Raw genomic sequence first — 17,746 nt, forward strand, 5'->3', positions numbered from 1 at the left:
CAGATTTCTTTCTATTCCCTGTACTTCATCTCCCTTTGTTACATTTGGCAATCCCTTTTTGGAAGTGACGTGATTTCTCCGTCACACCAGTTGTACACATTTAAAAAAATGACACGTAATGAGCTTTTATTGGACCAATTTAAAACGGTTACAAGCGACACATATCAAAACAGCACCGGAAAGAAAGGATCAAAAAGGACCAGAACGCTCCCAGCACTTCGAAAAGCGTGTCATAACGGTAGTTTTAATGTCACTTTCCACAAATGCATAATAAAAAAGACCCAGTGAAAGAAAGAAAGAAAGAAAGCAAGCAAGGGGACCCCGAAAACATCACCCCTCGGTTGAAATGATGCAAAAAACTGTTTGCAAAAAAAAAGAACTGGAAACAAGAAAGGTACGGTACCATCAAAAAAGGCCAACCGTCACGAAAAACCGACAATCGACAACACCTAAAGCTGCGTCGAAATAAAAAGCCCGTGAAAAGCGAAATGGCAGAGACAGAAAAACACAACCCAACACCAACTTTCACCATAATCCCACGGTTTTTCCACCGGTCTGTGTGCAGGGGTTGGCATTTGATTAATTTGATCCGTACGCCCCTGCAATTAAGTAGCAAAACTACCAGCAATCGGGGCGAGTGAATGAGAGCGAGTGAGAGAGCCCTGCTAAACAGCTAACATACGTTAAATGAAGTGAACCTCATGTAGTCCTTCAACGCAGCCGTGGCCATCCCTTTTTCCCAACCCAACCGTTTCGTGGGATGTTTGCAGGTCCTGTCCTGAAGAGCAGTTACCGCAGAAAGGATCGCGCATCGCCCGCCCGTGTATGCCTTTTCCAGTGGAAAATTAACGCACTAGAGCTGTTGATAAGAGGGCAAAAGGCTTGGGCGAGGGAGAGTGTTTGAAATCGAACGCCCGAATCTGAAACCAACGGGACCTCATGACGTTCACCCCACTGACGGTAGAACACACAAACAAACAGGGCTGAACGATGTCATTTATCAAAACAATATTTATATTTCTATTATGACGCTTGCCTTGCGAAGACACTACGACAGCTCGATGACCGCAGGGACGTCAACCAGCCCCTAGAGACACACGCCGCGCCTCACTCTGGCAAGAGAAATGGGAAAGCCTTTTTTGTCCCCTGAACGGATTTAGAGTGCCGGTAATCGAAACCGTGACGCGTGCGCTGATCTATTTTTTGCACAAATTGTCATCCCCATCCCCCAGGGGTATTGAGTGTCTGCGCTGGAGTAGGTTAGGAAAAAACTAATTTGAATACAAATCCGTTTTTTGTACAACCAATTTTCCAGTGCCTTCGAATGAAGGCTGGGCGCGTTTAAAAGCGCGCATTAATCACCGTGATTTGCATACATTATCGATTGCCCGTGCGAGTGTTTAGTGGCACGAACGGTGCACTAGAGTGGAAGAGTGCTTCGATGGATTCGATTACAGAAAACGGAGTCAGTACGCGTGCCTTCGACTTTACGTTTTCCTCCATTAGCTTTATTAGGGCTACACACAATAAACGCGGAAAAGCGGTTCGACGCGTTTGGAGTGCGTGCATAATTAAAAGAGCAAACATATATCATCCCCGTGTCAATGCGAGGCTTACATGTGTTATGCAAATTAGGCCGAAAAACGCATTGATCGCAACACGAACCCGACTCCCTTTCGCCCTCGGGTCTACTGCTGAGGCTTGCACGGAGGGTTGCTGACCGTTGTTTTGCTAAAAATGTTGCCAAAATACGGCCGAGTGCAGGAGCCTGGAAACTGCACACGATGGCTGGGTGTGTATAAACGAAGCAACATTTCATTTTTCTGACAGAAATGAGAAATAATTGCTCAATTGCTCGCAGAAAAACTCAAGCTCACTAATGAATGCTGCCGCGCTGGGCCTCTCTCTAAAGGGCAAAACGATCAGTTTCGCTTAATTGGGTGTAGGGTGTGATGCTTGGGTGTAGTAAGTGTTTTGTTGCGCTGAATGCGTTGATATAAATCAGTGATGTCACAAAAAAAGCAATATGAATATTTTAACAAAACAATGTTTACGTAATTCTAGCAAAATTTCAACTATTATAAACACTCGAATCTCGTGTTGTATATTAAAACAATAAAGCCTCTTTTCAAATCCTGTTATAATAAGCAAAACAAAGAATCAGAAGATTTAATAACTCAAAGCATGGAACACTCTACATTGCTTCTTAAGTCCTTTCACTAAGAACTCTTCATGTTTATGAAAATTATTTCCTTCTCATAATTAAAGTGGTCGTAAGTAGCGCCTCTCCAAGCGGCACCCTTAAAAGAAACTACCCTCAGCTAAAGAAAACCGTACCACCCAGCAAGCTCCCAGAATCCATGGCTATCGATTTCAAACGTATGACAAGCGAAAACATACACACGATCATTCCCTTTTATTTCTGCAACAAATTCGTTGCATTTGGGCGCCATAGCTGTGATGCAATTTCGACACAAAACACGCATAATTCCATCCGACCGTGTAATGGTGCATGATACAATCGCAATAAAACTCCACAAGAGCCCTCCAATAGGCACAATGGCTTAAGCAGGCCTCTCGCAGACCTACGTCTGTTGATGTCTCAAGACAGAACCGGGACCGCTGCCGGTTGAGCCCTCTGCGACCAGCAGTATCCTAGGCGACACAAGCATTCGGAACCCTCTCAACGCGCCACTCCTCGATTGTTCTACAAGAATGGGAAGAAATTGCTCAATCTTAAACGCACGATCTCCTCTCCTTTTCGTACTCGCAAAGCCACGCCAGGGGCCACCGAGAGGCAACAGAAACGGAGTGCTGCTGGAATGTGCTACTGTATCACATGTCCTTCCGGCCAGGCCGGGAGTCGATGTAAGGAGCGGAGCCCAGGGGCGGGTGACTTTCAAGAGGTTATTGTTCTCTCGGTGCCCTACACAGTGTGCAGGACCTTCCGGGGTCTGATGGAAGGTCGCCTTGGCAACCGAGTTTGACACTATCGCTACGAATTATTCACGCACTCGTGAATGCGGTGAATAGTCGCGTGAAACGGATATAGTTCCAGCGAGGGCATACAGGGGGAAGGAAATCTCTACCGAAAACACAGTTAAAACATGTCGGACGTTTTTGTGGTCTTTTTCTACTTCCACAAGGATGGATGTAGCGTTGTAGATTCAACAGCTAAAGTTTGCTATCCGCCAGGAAGGGTACCAGGAAGGGCTGGTGGTATAGTCCGGGGGAAGATTTTATTGCAGATAATAATTTGTATTCGGAAATGTTGCCTCCAGAAATGTCAGGCTTTTTTGCTTTGCTGTTGACTTATTTTGAGCTTCTTTGTTGATGCAGTTTGAGCATTTCCCATCCACTGGTGTTTGGGTGAAGCGCCGAAGCCATGTGACTCTAAAACGGTTGTGGCTGGGATTAGTCGCCATAGTGACAACACGTGGAAACTCCTGTTTGGGATGTTGGTACATTCTTTATGAAACATTTCGTTCTGGAGATCATATCTCTCCCGAGAAGATTTTTAATGTGAAATAATGTTTCTTCGGAGAAGCTAGCCATCTGCAATGTTGAAGATGTTGGCATGTTTTTAATACCTATATTACCATTAATTTCTCGTAATGTCCTTTCATAAATCTTCCATTTTCCATACTCATCAATCGTTCAGACGTCACATCAAACTGCATTTGAACTGATGGGATGTTCTGCTATTCTATCCCTGTGACTTCTCTCCTCTCTTGTATGCCCTTGCAATGACTCGTTTCAAGTGCTTGTATAAAGCTTGTTTAGGCCGTTCAAGAGGCACACGCCAACGGGCAGCTTATCCCTCACCGAACACCCAGCCAGAAAAAGAAAACACGCTAAACGACGGCTGATCCTGTTGCCCAGGATGCTTACCAGGACCACCAAGGGCTGGATGTGTTCAATTAGAAATCATTGTACTGTCACCAGACTTTGATGGATGAGGCTTGACGGGTTCTTCCGCACAAAACCCGATCGGGCGAGAGTGTGCGAAAGTGCCATCAAAAGATGGCACAAGGCAACGTTAGCCTGCGTGCGTGCGTGTGAGTGTGCGGCTTATTAGCTGCCTTTCTTCCGGTACATGGGAAGCATAGAGGTGTGAGCACTTTCCAGCTATTGCTGCTGGTTCGAGTGAGACACACAAAAACAAATCCATGTCAAATGCCAAGTGGCAATTGAACACCGGTTTTCGGAGCTTACAGCCGGCCCTGGTGGACCTGGTGGAAAGTCATAGCGGTTGAACTGTGTGTGTCACCAATGTGGTGTAAGACCACTCTTCGGAGGCTCCTTCATGTGGCGTGTCAGGGACGGCACGGTCATTGTTACAATGACACACATTTCGAGCCCTATGATCAACCGTCAACCCCAACGAACCTCAAACACGCAACACTCAACTGTGAATGAAAAAAGTCCTTCTTTGCGATAAAACAATCACAAAAAAAGATCCAAAAAATCTCCACTCATAATGGGATGTACCTTAACAAGCTCGACAACAGGAGGAAAACAATTGGGAAAAATAATCATCTCTCGCCTCCGGGGAGCCGGAGGCCACGGGTGACGGAAAAGGGGAAACGATTCTTCAGCCGCCACTACATAATGACTTCATTTTGTCCAGTACTACGGAGTAATTTGCGTTGATTGTAGCCCGATCGTTCCAGGGCGAGGCAATGTAAAAGCAACATTTAAGCGCACCAGTCGCTGCCACTGGAGCAGCCGCAAAAGGTCGAGGAAAGGGGAAAGCTTATGTTGCTCGCATTTAAATCGTCCCGCGAACCGATTCGCGCTTTGCATGCCACTGGCGGAATGGTCGGCATCGTCGGGTTGGGCACTCCGAGGCTGAGCGGAAAATGACCGCTAATCAGTGTCGCTAACAGGTCACGGTTGCGCGTTTTGTGGTGCTTTATTTCGATAAACTTTCCGCACGTATCATTTGACGGAGTTCAATCATGTAAAGGGCCGATTTCCCTCCGTGCCTTCTCCTTAACACATCATCAAAGAAATGCGATGTTTATCATGAGATCCCCCAAAACTGCCCAACAATCCTTCCCATGTTCCCCTTGCAGTTTTGCGTTAATCGTTTGCCGCGAAAATTGAGTGTTTGTTTTTGCACCGTTTGCAACGCCAACGATGTGGAGTAGCCGAGAGATCCGCTGACCATCCCTGGCAAGCGCGGCTGTGCCACATATTCCAGGCCGATTACTCCTGCCTGAGCATACATCCTCGAGCGAAGATCGGATCGGACAGGGCCAAAATCGCACGCAATCGCCTCCAAGGTGCGTGTTGTTGAATGTGTCGAGGGGACGCCTCCAAGGGAAACAAAAGAAAATCGAACGACTCGTTGCACGATTCTGCGTTGCGTTTTTTTGGGAGATTTCGTACGCAAACTGAACAAGCGCCCGGCAATGGCCGTATGTTGACAGACTGCTGCACCTTCCTCTCTCTTCGACGTTCGATAATTATCAATATCGTTAATGAAAGTGCACCGCCGAATGGTGTGCAATTATGGCCAATTTGTGTCGGGTTCTGTGTGTGATAGGGTTGCGCTAGCAGGGTAGATAGTCGACGGTACAGGGCAGGTAGGTTCGTTGTGCAATCTGTGCTTCATTTTTGTTCCGTATTTACTTTGGCTAATTTAAGGAAATTATGATTGATTGGATTTTTAAACGATACGCCAAGTAGTTGCTGCTTTGGTATGTTGAGTAAGTCGAAAGGCTTTTCGGAATTGTTTGGAAGTTGTGAAAGTTTTTGTAGTAAGGAAAGAAAAGCTTTAAAGTGTTCTGTAGACACATATTGAAACAGATACAATGAGGTTAGATTAACTCAACCGACTGTTAGCTACTGTGTATAAAGAATAGAATTTATAACATCGGAAATTCATTGTCCCAATACTTTTAACGGTCCGGAATAGAACGGGATGTACATTGGAATTCCCAATTCTCACCAAACTGCCATCTTTTGTAGCGTATTTACAGCATCTACGAATTTTATGACTTTATACCATCATACTGTGTATTAAGTTGCCACGGAAACGCTTGTAACCCTTCCATCCAGCAAGAATGCTGCCAGATCTCCTACCGAGACAGCGCGTTATCTCCCGTAAATCACTCTCAGCACGATCAAAAGCGATCCAACTAAAAAAAATGGTGCGCCCTTTCCGTCGGAAAGGAAACTGCAACTCGTGTCCTTTCGGAAATGAAAGAAACAACAACCACCACCAAAAAACACACTGAAAGCATGCTCCTTGAGACGCGCCAGGAATAAGCGTCAACTAACAAAAAACACACACACACCTCAGCCCCTTCACTCGATGGTGTGAGAACTGTAAAAAGCGCCTCACGACGAGTCACCGTCGTTCGCCCTCCGCAATTATGCTGCATTCTTTGGCTCTCTCTCCCTCTGTCTCTATCTCTCTCGGGTCTTTGCTTTGCTGATTGCGGATTGAAATCAATCAAGATAAAACGCTATAAAAGTCGCTACCGTGTAATTTCCGTGCGTGCATATCACATTTTTACGCTTCCCATCTTCGAACGAACGTCGTCGTCGTCGTCGGTGTGCAAGGAAATCCAGTGCGCAAGCAGTGCGAAAGGAAAACAGCAATTCGAAGGGGTCGTGGATTTAAGAGATCGGGAGAGTACAGTGAGGTTCTGATTTTGCTACACGTGCTGTAACACAGATTTACTTAAATTCGGCAAACAAATACCAGCAAAAGTTAAAGAACAGTCACTATTCACGCAATCCCAACACGCACTGTAACACCCAACAGGAGGAACGTTTAAGCGCAGTAAATGAACCCATCATTATCCTTTTCTTTGGCTCTGCCTTTTATCCCTTTTCACAGCTCCTTGGGTGCGCGAAACGTTTGATCAGGTTCCAATCGTCGGGGTTTCCCTGCACGCCGTGTGTGTCTCCGCCTTTGGCCCACTTCTGTAATGCTACTGTTTGCATCTTTTCGTGAAGGGACAGAAGAGCGCTTGTCCCTTCTTTTTCGCAAACTCCCTCCAAACAACAACAGGAAGGGTGCGACAATCTTCACACACGGCAATGTTGTTACTCCCGGTGTTCCGATTTGTTATGGACACTTTTCCGGGCGCATAAGGCACGCGGGGTGTGCAGCATTCAAACCCGAAGACACCCGTGTCCCAAGGTGTCGATCATTTCCGACACAACAGCCAACAGGGTGAACGGATTGTGTCCTTGCGAGCGGGATAGCAAAATCCCGACACCCCTTTTGGCAAAGGGTGCGCGGTTGCATTTGACGAGGTGTTAATTCAATCAACCCCTCCTGCGGGGCGTAAAATAACCATTGGCGCGGGTAAGAACTTCCGACGGAACTGGAGGCGGAAAGGAAGCAGGGAGGGTAAATAGAGCAATAGAAGGAAACAGAGATCAATGCATTCGAGTGGCGCGAATTTCTGCGTTGTCGAACGTTTTTGAAGGACACGTTTCGCGTGATTCGACAGCCGTTAAACGAATATTTCCTGTGCGTTAGTGGAACCTCTGCGAACGGAAGTAGCGAAGGGGTGCAAAAAGAAAGCACCGGCGCGGTCCGGTAATCCGTTTAGTGGATAATTTTCTGGTCGCTTTATTGCCCAACACAATCGCATGGCAATTCCCGTCACATTTCCCGGGGCTGGACATGTACAGGATCAAAATAATCCACCCATATGCGCATGGTGATGTCGAACGACGCATGCTCGAAAAATGCGCAATTCAAGTGGGAAAAAGGCAATAAAAAAAATGGAAAATTTAAAAATTCGCCACAAACGGCTTCGCTTGACGGTTGGGAAAGATCAGACAGGATAAAGGATTTAATCGGCACGTGAGTGGCGTGAAGTGGAATAATCGATTCGAATTGAAAACCCATTTTCCCACACATACACACACACACAAACACTGGCCCAGCTTCGAAAAGGGGATGAAGTTGTTTTGCGTTTGGAAAATGGAAAATCGTGCAATATAGATTATGGACTGTGACAACATGGAGAGATTGATGGAAATGATTGCGGTTGGAGTAAAGACGGAGAAAATAAATGTGTAGAGAGTCTGAATTTTGAATTTTAAAAACTATGTTAGCAATAACTTGAAGAGACAAAATGCTTCTGTTCATCAATAATGTTGCAAAGCAGCATCATCAACTACGTAGCTCTATTCGAAGTCACAATTTTTCCATAAGCTCATGAAACCAATCTCAACATCCGCACATTACCCCGCTGTCGCACGAGTCATTGTCCTTTTCCGAAGCACAACGGTACCCCTTACCGCAAGCTAATGTAATTATCCTTCCATTTACCGGTGCTTATACACTCTCAGTCTGCCCGTTTCTCCCGCTTTGTCTCCCAAATTGCGGTAAAGGCAGCTGAATCGAAGTGTTGATCGAAAACCCATCCATCTCGCTTCCCATCCGTTCTATCTGAAGCAGAAGCGCGCAAAGGGAAACGAAAGAATTCAGGAAGGCATAGACCAAACGGTGCGATATGAAGGAAAGAAGGAAGGAAGGCAGGGAGTGTTTGTCTGTACGAGAGACATACGAGAAGACACGCTCACACAAAAAGGTACAAATGATAGCAAACAACGGCAGCATCGTTCGGGAATAGCGAACACTCCCTTAGTTCACTCCCCCTTTATTTTTTTGGTAAGCACCACAATAATGGGAACATCAAACGCCACTCGTGTACAGGGAGGAAGGATATGCTCGTGACAAAGCGTTGTAATACCAAACATCAACATCAACAAACCGGGCGAGCAGGGGAAAAAGGGCAACGAGCGCATCCCTTCTATTGTCTCTCTGTCTCTCGGCGGCTCCCTTCGCTTCGCGCGGATTGTTTGCGTACCATCGGTTACACAAGTATCGGATGCCACCGTGTCGTGCTGCTCGGGGAACCGATTTCCACCCCGTTTTCCGCCTACCGCCCGCCTTCGGGTGGGCGGGGGCATTTAACGTGCGACCGATAATCTATTAGATCAATATTAATTCAGATATAATGAAATCGGATGCTTGCGATCGCTCGAGCGGAAACGCTGTACGTTGCACGGAAGTACCAATCATCAGCACCCCCGCGTGTCCTCGGTAGGTGACTCCGACATTGTGAGCGCTCTCTCTCTCTCTCGCTTATCGGCCGCAGTTGATTAAGTGTCGTGTTTCTATGTTGCAGGGCGTAGTAAGTTTTATGCTCTCAATCATCCTGTCTCTGGAGCGTGCCAATGATGAGAGACCCAACGCATGAAACGGTCACCACCCTCGACCGTGAGGGGGGAGGCTGGAGAGTTTAAAAAAAGGACTTGCCGGAACAATGTGCGCACCGGGAATTTGCTTCTATTTGTACAGCTTGTCGTCAAGCTTCGATTTGAATTTGTTGTGCAAATATTTGTATTTACTTTGTGCTTCTTTCGACCCGAATTCGTGTAATCCCGGATGTAGTCGGATGTGCTTTAGGAGAGTAGAAAGTGGCATTACTAAGCCGTCACTAAAATAATGAAGAGCTGCCGACGGGAGTGAGGAAAACTAAACCTTTTGATCTAATTTTGGATTAATTGCTTTCAACTTCATTTGTTGGGAGGATATTCGAGAATTTCATAAAAAGAGTACCAAGTTTAATGTTATGTTCCAAAGCACAACAGCCGACAGCAGACGTTTGGAGCCGTACTTTTTGGGATCGTTTTCCTCTCAAAAAAAAGGATCAAATATTAAATTAATAGAACTTACCGTGCATTTCATATCAATCCTTGCCGTTATTGTTTCGCAATAATATGTAGATCCGACGTCATCAGCCGCCATCTTTTTCTTCTTCTTTGGAACAACAACCGCTGTCGGTCAAGGCCTGACCTGTACCCACTAGTGAAGTGAGCTTGGCTTTCAGTGACTTATTGTTACCATAGCAGGATAGTCAGTCCTACGTATGGGGGCACGGTCTATTCGGGGCTTGAACCCATTACGAGCATGTTGTTAAGTTGTACGAGTTGACGACTGTACCACCAGAGCGGCCCATTAATCAGCTGCCATCACTATGAAAAAATAGTAAAAATTAGAATAATATCAAGCGTCTGAAAAAAGTCATCACTTACGGGACTTGATAATACCTACCTGTTGCCGAAGCCGAGTCGTAAAACCAAAAATTCATCTGCCTATCAAAATCTGCTTTTCCAACGACACATTTTCAAACGGTAAACATAAACATCTGTTCGAGAGCTGTCAAACGAAGCGGACACCGCATGACAGTAGTGTGCAATCTCGCTAAACCGGTGGCTGTATAAGTTCATGGAACCAGCCGGATAATCGAGAGTTTAATTTTATACACCGCGACCGTCGCAGGACCGAAAGTTGAAGCCATTTATTTTATTTATGTTCGTTTTGTCCATAGCTTTTTAGAAAAGTAAGTTACAAGAGTGCTGTCCGTTTTGCTGGTTCGATCTCGGACGTTTTATTAATCGACCGATTGTGTATTTCCCCGCTTACTCTCCAACAGGCTTCGGATAGGATTGTGAGGAAGCTATCAGCGGAGAAAGTGCATAATAAAAAACGAAGATGGCCAGCGTAAGACTGATCGGTGCGGCAATGCAGCGAAATGTGACCTTTGGACAGGCGCTTCGACTGAAGGGTAAGGATTACATATTAGTCTCCGTCCGTGTCCGGCAGGCGAAATCACGACGGTGTCTTTTTGTTTTATCGGCGGTTCGGGAAGATTCGTGCTAATCGCGACGGGGATTGTGACACGTTGGACTTTGACCGACACTTAGCGGTGCGGTTCGTGCCAATCCCCGGGTAGGGGTGGAGTAGCAGGCTGTTGCGTGTGCTAGGGGGTGCATAAACATGACTCGGAGCTTCCCTTCAGCACTCACACACACACACGCGCACGTGAAGATAGACGTATCACGGGGTGTGTGTGTGTGTGGATTATGAAGGGCGGGTGGTGGTGTTAGTTACGACTACCGGCCACCGTCTGTCCATTTTTACAGCTGATAAGTTGGCTCGCGAGAAACATTGAAACTCGTTATGAAATCAGTCCCGATTTCAAAACAATCTCTAACCTGTGTCGTTGATTTTCTGCTGATACCCGCGGGGAATCAGGAAGAGTTAGCAACACCGCCATAACACGGAAGTGTATTTTTATTCCTGCTCTTATTTTACCCTCCCGGTTTTCTCATCCACCCAGCACTTCAATCGCAAATGGCCATGCGGTATCTGGCCACGGCAGCGCCGGCCGGCAAGCATATGAAGACACGCATCGTGGACAATGTGATGGTGATCACGCTGGACTCGCCCGGTGTCAAAGTGAACTCGCTAAATGCCGAGGTACAGTCCGAGTTCGATGCCGTCCTGCGCGAGGTGGAAACAAACCCGGCCGTCAGCTCGGCGGTGCTGATCTCTGGCAAGCCGGGCTGCTTCGTGGCCGGTGCCGACATTACCATGCTCGAGCAGTGCAAAACGGTCGAGGCGGCAACGAAGGTGTCACACGAGGGCCAGATTCAGTTCAGCAAGCTGGAGAAATCCCGCAAACCTGTGGTGGCCGCCATCAACGGCGTTTGCTTGGGTGGAGGGCTAGAATTGGCCCTTGCCTGTCACTACCGAGTAGCGCTTAAGGACAAGAAAACGGTCGTAGGATTGCCCGAAGTGATGCTGGGTTTGTTGCCCGGAGCTGGTGGCACTCAGCGACTGCCAAAACTGACCTCCATCCCAACCGCATTGGACCTCGCCCTTACCGGCAAGTCGGTAAAGGCCGACAAGGCAAAGAAGCTGGGAATCGTGGACATGCTGGTGAACCCGCTTGGTCCCGGACTGAAGCCAGCCGATCAAAACACACTCGAGTACCTGGAACAAGTGGCGATTCAAGTCGCGAAGGATCTTGCCTCGGAGAAGCTGAAGGTAAACCGCCAAAAGACTGGCTTGGTGGCCAAGGTGACCGACTTTGCGTTCGGCATCGAATGGGTCAAGAACAAAGTGTTCGAGAAGGCACGCGAACAGGTGATGAAGATGTCCGGCGGTCTGTACCCGGCTCCGCTCAAGATTCTGGATGTGATCCGCGTCGGTGTGGACAAGGGCCAGGAAGCCGGGTACGAGGCGGAGCGTAAAGGATTTGGCGAACTGTCGCAAACGCCCCAGTCGAAGGGTCTGATCGGCCTGTTCCGTGGCCAAACCGAGTGCAAAAAGAATCGCTTCGGCAAGCCGGCGAACCCACCGAAAACGATTGGCGTGCTGGGAGCGGGTCTGATGGGTGCCGGTATCGTGCAGGTCAGCATCGACAAGGGCTATCAGGTGATAATGAAGGACACGACGGAGGCGGGACTGGGTCGCGGTATCGGCCAGGTCCAGAACGGTCTGCAGGGTGCTATCAAGCGCAAGCGCATCAGTGCGATCGAACGCGATCAGATCCTGTCGAACCTTACCTCCACGCTGAGCTACGAACCGTTCCGCCAGACCGATATCGTCATTGAGGCCGTGTTCGAGAACATCGACATTAAGCACCGCGTCATCAAGGAGCTGGAGCAGGTGGTGCCGAAGCACTGCATCATCGCCACGAACACGTCCGCTATTCCGATCACGAAGATCGCTGCCGGCAGTTCTCGACCGGAGAACGTCGTCGGCATGCACTACTTCTCCCCCGTTGACAAGATGCAACTGTTGGAGATTATTACGCATCCGGGCACGTCCAAGGAGACGGCGGCGGCTGCCGTCGAGGTGGGCCTGCGACAGGGCAAGGTGGTCATCACCGTGGGCGACGGACCCGGTTTCTACACGACCCGCATCCTCTCGACCATGCTGTCAGAGGCAATCAGGTAAGACTAGAGTAGTGTTAGTGGCTAGTGGTTTGACAATCAGCTCACCTTTACCTCTTCTTCATCGACAGACTGCTGCAGGAGGGTGTCGATCCGAAGGATCTCGACAAGATGACCAAGACGTTCGGATTCCCGGTCGGTGCGGCCACGCTCGCGGACGAGGTCGGTATCGATGTGGGAGCGCACATTGCCGTCGATCTGGCGAAGGCGTTCGGCGACCGGTTCTCCGGTGGCAATCTGGGCGTTATGGAGGACCTGGTTAAGGCCGGCTTCATGGGACGCAAGTCGGGCAAGGGTGTGTTCGTGTACTCGGGCGGTCGCAGCAAGAACCGTGAGGTGAACCAGGACGCTCTCGCCATCATGAAGCAGAAGTACGCCCTGCAGTCGCGCGGTGCTAACAGCGTGGAGGACATGCAGCTGCGCATGGTTTCGCGCTTTGTGAACGAAGCCGTCCTCTGTCTGGAGGAGAAAATCCTGGACAGCCCCCTGGAGGGTGATGTTGGTGCAGTGTTCGGTCTGGGCTTCCCGCCATTCACCGGTGGACCGTTCCGCTGGGTGGACCAGTACGGTGCGGAACGGCTCGTCAGCAAGATGCGCTCGTACGCCGATCTGTACGGTGCACCGTTCGTGCCGGCCCAAACCCTGCTCGACATGGCCAAGGACTCGAGCAAGAAGTTCTACCCGAGCAAGTAAGAAGACAATCGTTAGCTAGGAAAGTTTATCGTCGTTATCGTGTATCATCAGTGACCAACATCATCCATCATCCCTCCCCTATTCGTGTATTGGACCTGTTAGCTCTTAAGTACGTAAGAAAGAAAGCATTATGTTCTTGTATAAGTCTAGTGTTCCAATTTTCTGGATCACGGATCGTGTTAATAACGTCCCCGGGCTCGATGCTGATATGACATACTGTATCGCACTCGTGTCTCTTGTGTAGCATAAAAAGGATAAATGTTAGAGCTCTATCTTTTGTTTGGTTTGCTTTCTGTTACTGCATTTTATAAATAAAAATTATTATTTACAACACATGCAACTATTTTGTGGAGCCATTGGTCGACATTCCGAAAACTGGGTGATTGCGCCATTGAAAGCGCGTCTCACCTTCGCGTCACGTTACCATGTTAGTAGGTCGTCGGTAACGTTAGTGATGTGGAAAAGGCCTTTTTATTTGTTGTTTCTTTACGTAAAACCGACATAGCAACCATTGTTTTAGGGCCATCCAATCATTCCAGTTCAGTGCGCGAAAAGCAGGAAGCTTTTGCTCTTCCCAAAAATAGGGCGCGAAAAATAGAAAGATGGCAATTTCTTGCTTGAAGAACGCCAACTCCAACTCAGCCGAGAACACGTTCCTCTACACGCCGTGCCACTGTCCGGCGGAAAAGCTACTGCGCCAGCAGCAGGTCCGCTGTGAGAAGCCTCGCATGCCCCACCGGGTGTCGCGAAGAACGCAATACCTGGCCAAACCACGTAATGCGCGCGGCAGGTACGAAATAAGGGCCGTGAACCGTAGCACCAAGCAGACGGAGCTGTGTCGCTCGTACAAGGAACCGTACGCCTCGAAACGCATCCAGCAGCTGGCATTGCCGCACGTGCGGAAGCTGGTGGCCGCTCAGCAGGAGTACCGTCGCTTTATCGCCCGCCGCCAGCAGGACCAGCTCGAGAAGCGCATCAAGAAGAGCATCTTTACCGTGTACAGTCGGCTGGCGAACGTGCAGCTGCCGGCGGTCGACAAGCTGAAGGGCATGTCAGCGGACGAGTGGCAAAAGCATCAGGACTGGCTGGTACGCAACGCCCAACCGAAGCAGGCTCCCGCGCCCGAACCACCGAAGCGCGAGCGGAAACCGTTGGCCGCCTTGATCGGGCGTATCGATAGCTTGTCGGAACCACGGTTCGCTCGCAAGAAATTTGCCGGTCAGGAAAAGCCTGGACCGGCCGCCAAACCGGGCGCTCTGAAAGCGATGGCATCCGACCACGTGACCAAGCTTGCGGAACCGCTTGAGCGTCGCAAGCGAGCGAAGGGTGTTCCCGTGGAGGATACACGGTTGCCGGAAAACGTGCTCAAAGCGGTTGCCTCGAGCCGAGTGGCAGAGTTGGCCGTTGCAAAGTCGTATCGGAATGTGAACAACGAGTACCGCGATAAACCGTTCACGGTGGAACCGAATGCGCTGAAGGCGAAGCCGAGCGACCGCATCCTGGAGCTGGCGAAACCGAAGAAGGTGAAAAAGTAGGGATTTTCTGGCTCCTTCCAGTACTGTTTCAAAAGTTTCGAGCATTCGAACAAGCAAAATAGGCAAAATTATTTATTGTGAAGCAAAATTTTACGGCACATGAGAGCATCGTTCTTACGTTTCTAACAGAAATGAAGCAATAAGAGTTGTTGAGAAGTTGCTTTACCAACCGGTACACACACTGTCGCGTGTTGCATTTATTATTATTCGATGACTCGTCATTTACTAGAAACTTACAACGGCGGCAATGGCTATTATTAGTGCTACCTTTGCTCGTCTGGTGGTTTTAGGGAGCGGCTTGTCTTACTTTTCGCGTAATACTCTCGAACGTAGCCGAACAGCTTTTCGATGGCATCGTAACTCCTGACTGCGCGTCGTCTTCTTCTACTTTGGTAGGTTCAATAAATAGGGGGCTAAACCGTTGTTTTTTAAAAACATGTTCCACTAGACAAAAGTTTATCAGCGACATTTTGCATTCATTTAGAGGGGCGGTAAAGATTTGCGAAGGTGGCGAAAAACAAATTTAAAGAACAGGTTCAAATAACTTAGAGCATGATGACTCCGCCGGGGGAGAAAGATACTGTAAAGAAAGATGGCAAAAGTACAATCGTGTGTTTCCGCAGGACTGAGAGTAGGGATGGTACTTGGGGGTAGAAGTAGTAGTAGTGGGGTGGGAAAGGTAGGTCAATTCGTACTGCTTCCGGTAATTTGTAGCTCTCGTCAACCCAACGCTTCTTCGGGAGCATTGCATTGCATTACAGCTTATCGCAGATTGTGAATGACAGCCTGGGTGAACTCGTTGGTCGTGTTCTGACCGCCGAGATCCTTGGTGCGGACCTTGCCGGCGCGCAGCACGTTCTGCACCGCCTGGAAGATCATCTGGCTGTATGGCAGCAAGTTCACGTGGCGCAGCATCTTCGACGAGCACAGCAGCATGGCAGTCGGGTTGGCAATGTTCTTACCAACGCCCTCGGCGAAAGTGTGGCGTGCACCCTGGGGACAGTGGAGAAAAACCATCGATTAGGTCTCTGTTTTGCTGATCTTTGTTCGCAAGACGCTTCTACTTACTGGCTCAAAGACGGCATGCTCGGCAGAGTAGGAAGCGCCGGCCACAACACCGGCACCTCCGACCAAACCGGACGCGATGTTATCGATAATGTTGCCGTAAAGATTCGGCGCCACCATCACGTCGAACTGGTTCGGATTGCTCACGAGCTGCATGGTCGTGTTGTCGACGATCATCTTCTCGAACTGAATTCGCGGATAGAGTTTAGCGATCTGGGATGGAAAACAAGCACACAAATAATGACTAACTGACAATCGACTGCATTCCTTGCTCCTTTACCTACCTGTTCGCATTTCCTCATGAACAGACCGTCGCCCAGCTTCATGATGTTGGCCTTGTGTACGCAGGTGACCTTCTTGCGGTTGTGCTTGGTCGCATAATCAAAGGCGAACTTGGCAATGCGAGCCGACTTCTGGGCGGTGATGACCTTCAGGCACTCGATCACCCCGGGCACGGCTTCGTGCTCCAGGGCCGAATATTCGCCCTCCGTCTGCTCGCGGATGACGACCGAATCGATGCCCTTATGGCGCGTATGCACTCCCTCCAAGCTTACAACGTGCACCACGTTCGCGTACAGATCGAGCTCGTTGCGCAGCTTCATGTTGAGCGTTTCCAGCTCGCCGGTGCGGCTAAAGTCGGGCGTTGCCAGGATACCCTTCAGGCACACCTTGTTCTTGTTAATGGACCGGACGACATCGTCGAGCGGAGCACTGAGCGTAGGGTTCACCTCCGACAGGAAGAACGTCTCGAAGTCCACCGGAACGTCGGCGGCCTTGAACACTTCCTGCACCGAGTACACCAGCTCCGGGCCGACGCCATCACCGGGAATCAGGGTGCAAGTGATGCGACCCTCGCTCTTTCCCTGACGCTGGAAGATGTGTACCGAGGGGTACGGGGGATATACATAAACGTTAATCATAAGTACTTGTCGCACGTGATGGTTGCGTTACTTACCGGATTCTGAGCTACAGCCGTCGAATGGATACCACGGCAAGAAGCCTACAAATAAAACACAGATTAGTTATTTCATTCCACTAGATCCTCCTAGCCGTCGTCCCGAAAACTAGAACACAGCGCGACACGGAGGTGTTACATAAACATTGGCCAACACAAATTAAATGTCCCCCAAAAGCGGGTCACCCACGACTACCCACCTGCACCAGCGTTTTGGCCACATTGCGAGCAATGAACGACATTCTGCCACCACGGATGAATATACCAAAACGGTTGCCTTGCTGGGCCTTGCTAGCCGCGAAGAAGTTCTGCTGCTGCCGAGGGAAAATACAGCACGGTCCTTATTTTTTGCGGCGCGCAGAACGAACGAAGAGGAAAAAGCGAGAAAATTGCGTGAAAATCCTGCTGCCAAGAATTTTGACACCGGCAGAATGTCATCCGACGGGGGAGCTGTCACAATGGTGGAAATGATTTAAAAATAAGCATCTAAGCTACTTTTTAAAACATTGAGTATTTCTGTTAATTTCAATGAATACGGCTATCGATAGGAATCAGTAAATTCAATTCTAAAACATAAAAATAAGTTTAATTTGCCGGTACCATTTGTGCTGGCAGTTTCATGCTGTCAGTTTGGTGCTGTCAATTGGCCGCATTGAGCTGTCACACACCGGAGGCAGTTGTTTATTTACATCCCATGCGGGAGCATCTTCAT

General features: G+C 48.9%; 4 protein-coding genes across 5 annotated transcripts in view; 3 read left to right on the top strand and 1 right to left on the bottom strand.

Annotated features, from left to right (window-relative positions):
- Positions 1-9,875: 9,875 nt before the first annotated feature.
- LOC1278181 (trifunctional enzyme subunit alpha, mitochondrial) lies at positions 9,876-13,814 on the top strand. Its single transcript, XM_317731.5, has 4 exons — positions 9,876-10,385; positions 10,479-10,610; positions 11,166-12,786; positions 12,858-13,814. The coding sequence occupies exons 2-4, from the start codon at positions 10,538-10,540 to the stop codon at positions 13,477-13,479; spliced, it is 2,316 nt and encodes a 771-aa protein (XP_317731.4). The 5' UTR covers positions 9,876-10,385; positions 10,479-10,537; the 3' UTR covers positions 13,480-13,814.
- A 159-nt stretch (positions 13,815-13,973) lies between these two features.
- LOC5668263 (uncharacterized) lies at positions 13,974-15,532 on the top strand. Its single transcript, XM_001689001.2, has one exon. The coding sequence runs from the start codon at positions 14,082-14,084 to the stop codon at positions 15,012-15,014; it is 933 nt and encodes a 310-aa protein (XP_001689053.1). The 5' UTR covers positions 13,974-14,081; the 3' UTR covers positions 15,015-15,532.
- On the bottom strand, positions 15,161-17,604 carry LOC1278179 (isocitrate dehydrogenase [NAD] subunit beta, mitochondrial). 2 transcript variants are annotated; one of them, XR_009766001.1, is made up of 6 exons: positions 17,235-17,597; positions 17,035-17,079; positions 16,364-16,948; positions 16,083-16,292; positions 15,659-16,007; positions 15,161-15,594 (listed from the first exon to the last, which is right to left on the bottom strand). XR_009766001.1 is itself a non-coding variant. In XM_061656517.1 (5 exons), exons 1-5 carry the CDS (start codon positions 17,274-17,276, stop codon positions 15,777-15,779), a joined length of 1,113 nt encoding a protein of 370 aa, XP_061512501.1. In that variant the 5' UTR covers positions 17,277-17,604; the 3' UTR covers positions 15,161-15,776. The 2 variants fall into 2 exon arrangements, 1 of the variants encoding a protein (XP_061512501.1); XM_061656517.1 differs by having other exon boundaries at positions 15,161-16,007; positions 17,235-17,604.
- A 2-nt stretch (positions 17,605-17,606) lies between these two features.
- Positions 17,607-17,746, top strand: part of LOC1278178 (uncharacterized) — a 2,483-nt gene continuing 2,343 nt past the window's right edge. Inside the window, exon 1 of the mRNA XM_317728.4 lies at positions 17,607-17,746. This exon is cut by the window's right edge and continues 154 nt beyond it. The gene's annotated coding sequence lies outside the window, so the exon portion shown is untranslated.

This window comes from Anopheles gambiae, chromosome 3 (genome assembly GCF_943734735.2).
Source record: "Anopheles gambiae chromosome 3, idAnoGambNW_F1_1, whole genome shotgun sequence".
NCBI classification, from domain to species: Eukaryota; Metazoa; Arthropoda; class Insecta; order Diptera; family Culicidae; genus Anopheles; species Anopheles gambiae.

Excerpts from the sequence above, each read along its gene's own strand:
- LOC1278179 (XM_061656517.1), bottom strand. The coding sequence starts at position 17,276 with ATGTCGTTCATTGCTCGCAATGTGGCCAAAACGCTGGTGCAG. Across the intron at positions 17,080-17,234 it reads TGGCCAAAACGCTGGTGCAG|GCTTCTTGCCGTGGTATCCA; the intron begins GTGGGTAGTCGT and ends TTTTATTTGTAG. Across the intron at positions 16,293-16,363 it reads TCATGAGGAAATGCGAACAG|ATCGCTAAACTCTATCCGCG; the intron begins GTAGGTAAAGGA and ends TTTCCATCCCAG.
- LOC5668263 (XM_001689001.2), top strand. The coding sequence starts at position 14,082 with ATGGCAATTTCTTGCTTGAAGAACGCCAACTCCAACTCAGCCGAGAAC.
- LOC1278181 (XM_317731.5), top strand. The coding sequence starts at position 10,538 with ATGGCCAGCGTAAGACTGATCGGTGCGGCAATGCAGCGAAATGTGACC. Across the intron at positions 10,611-11,165 it reads ACAGGCGCTTCGACTGAAGG|CACTTCAATCGCAAATGGCC; the intron begins GTAAGGATTACA and ends TCATCCACCCAG. Across the intron at positions 12,787-12,857 it reads ATGCTGTCAGAGGCAATCAG|ACTGCTGCAGGAGGGTGTCG; the intron begins GTAAGACTAGAG and ends CTTCATCGACAG.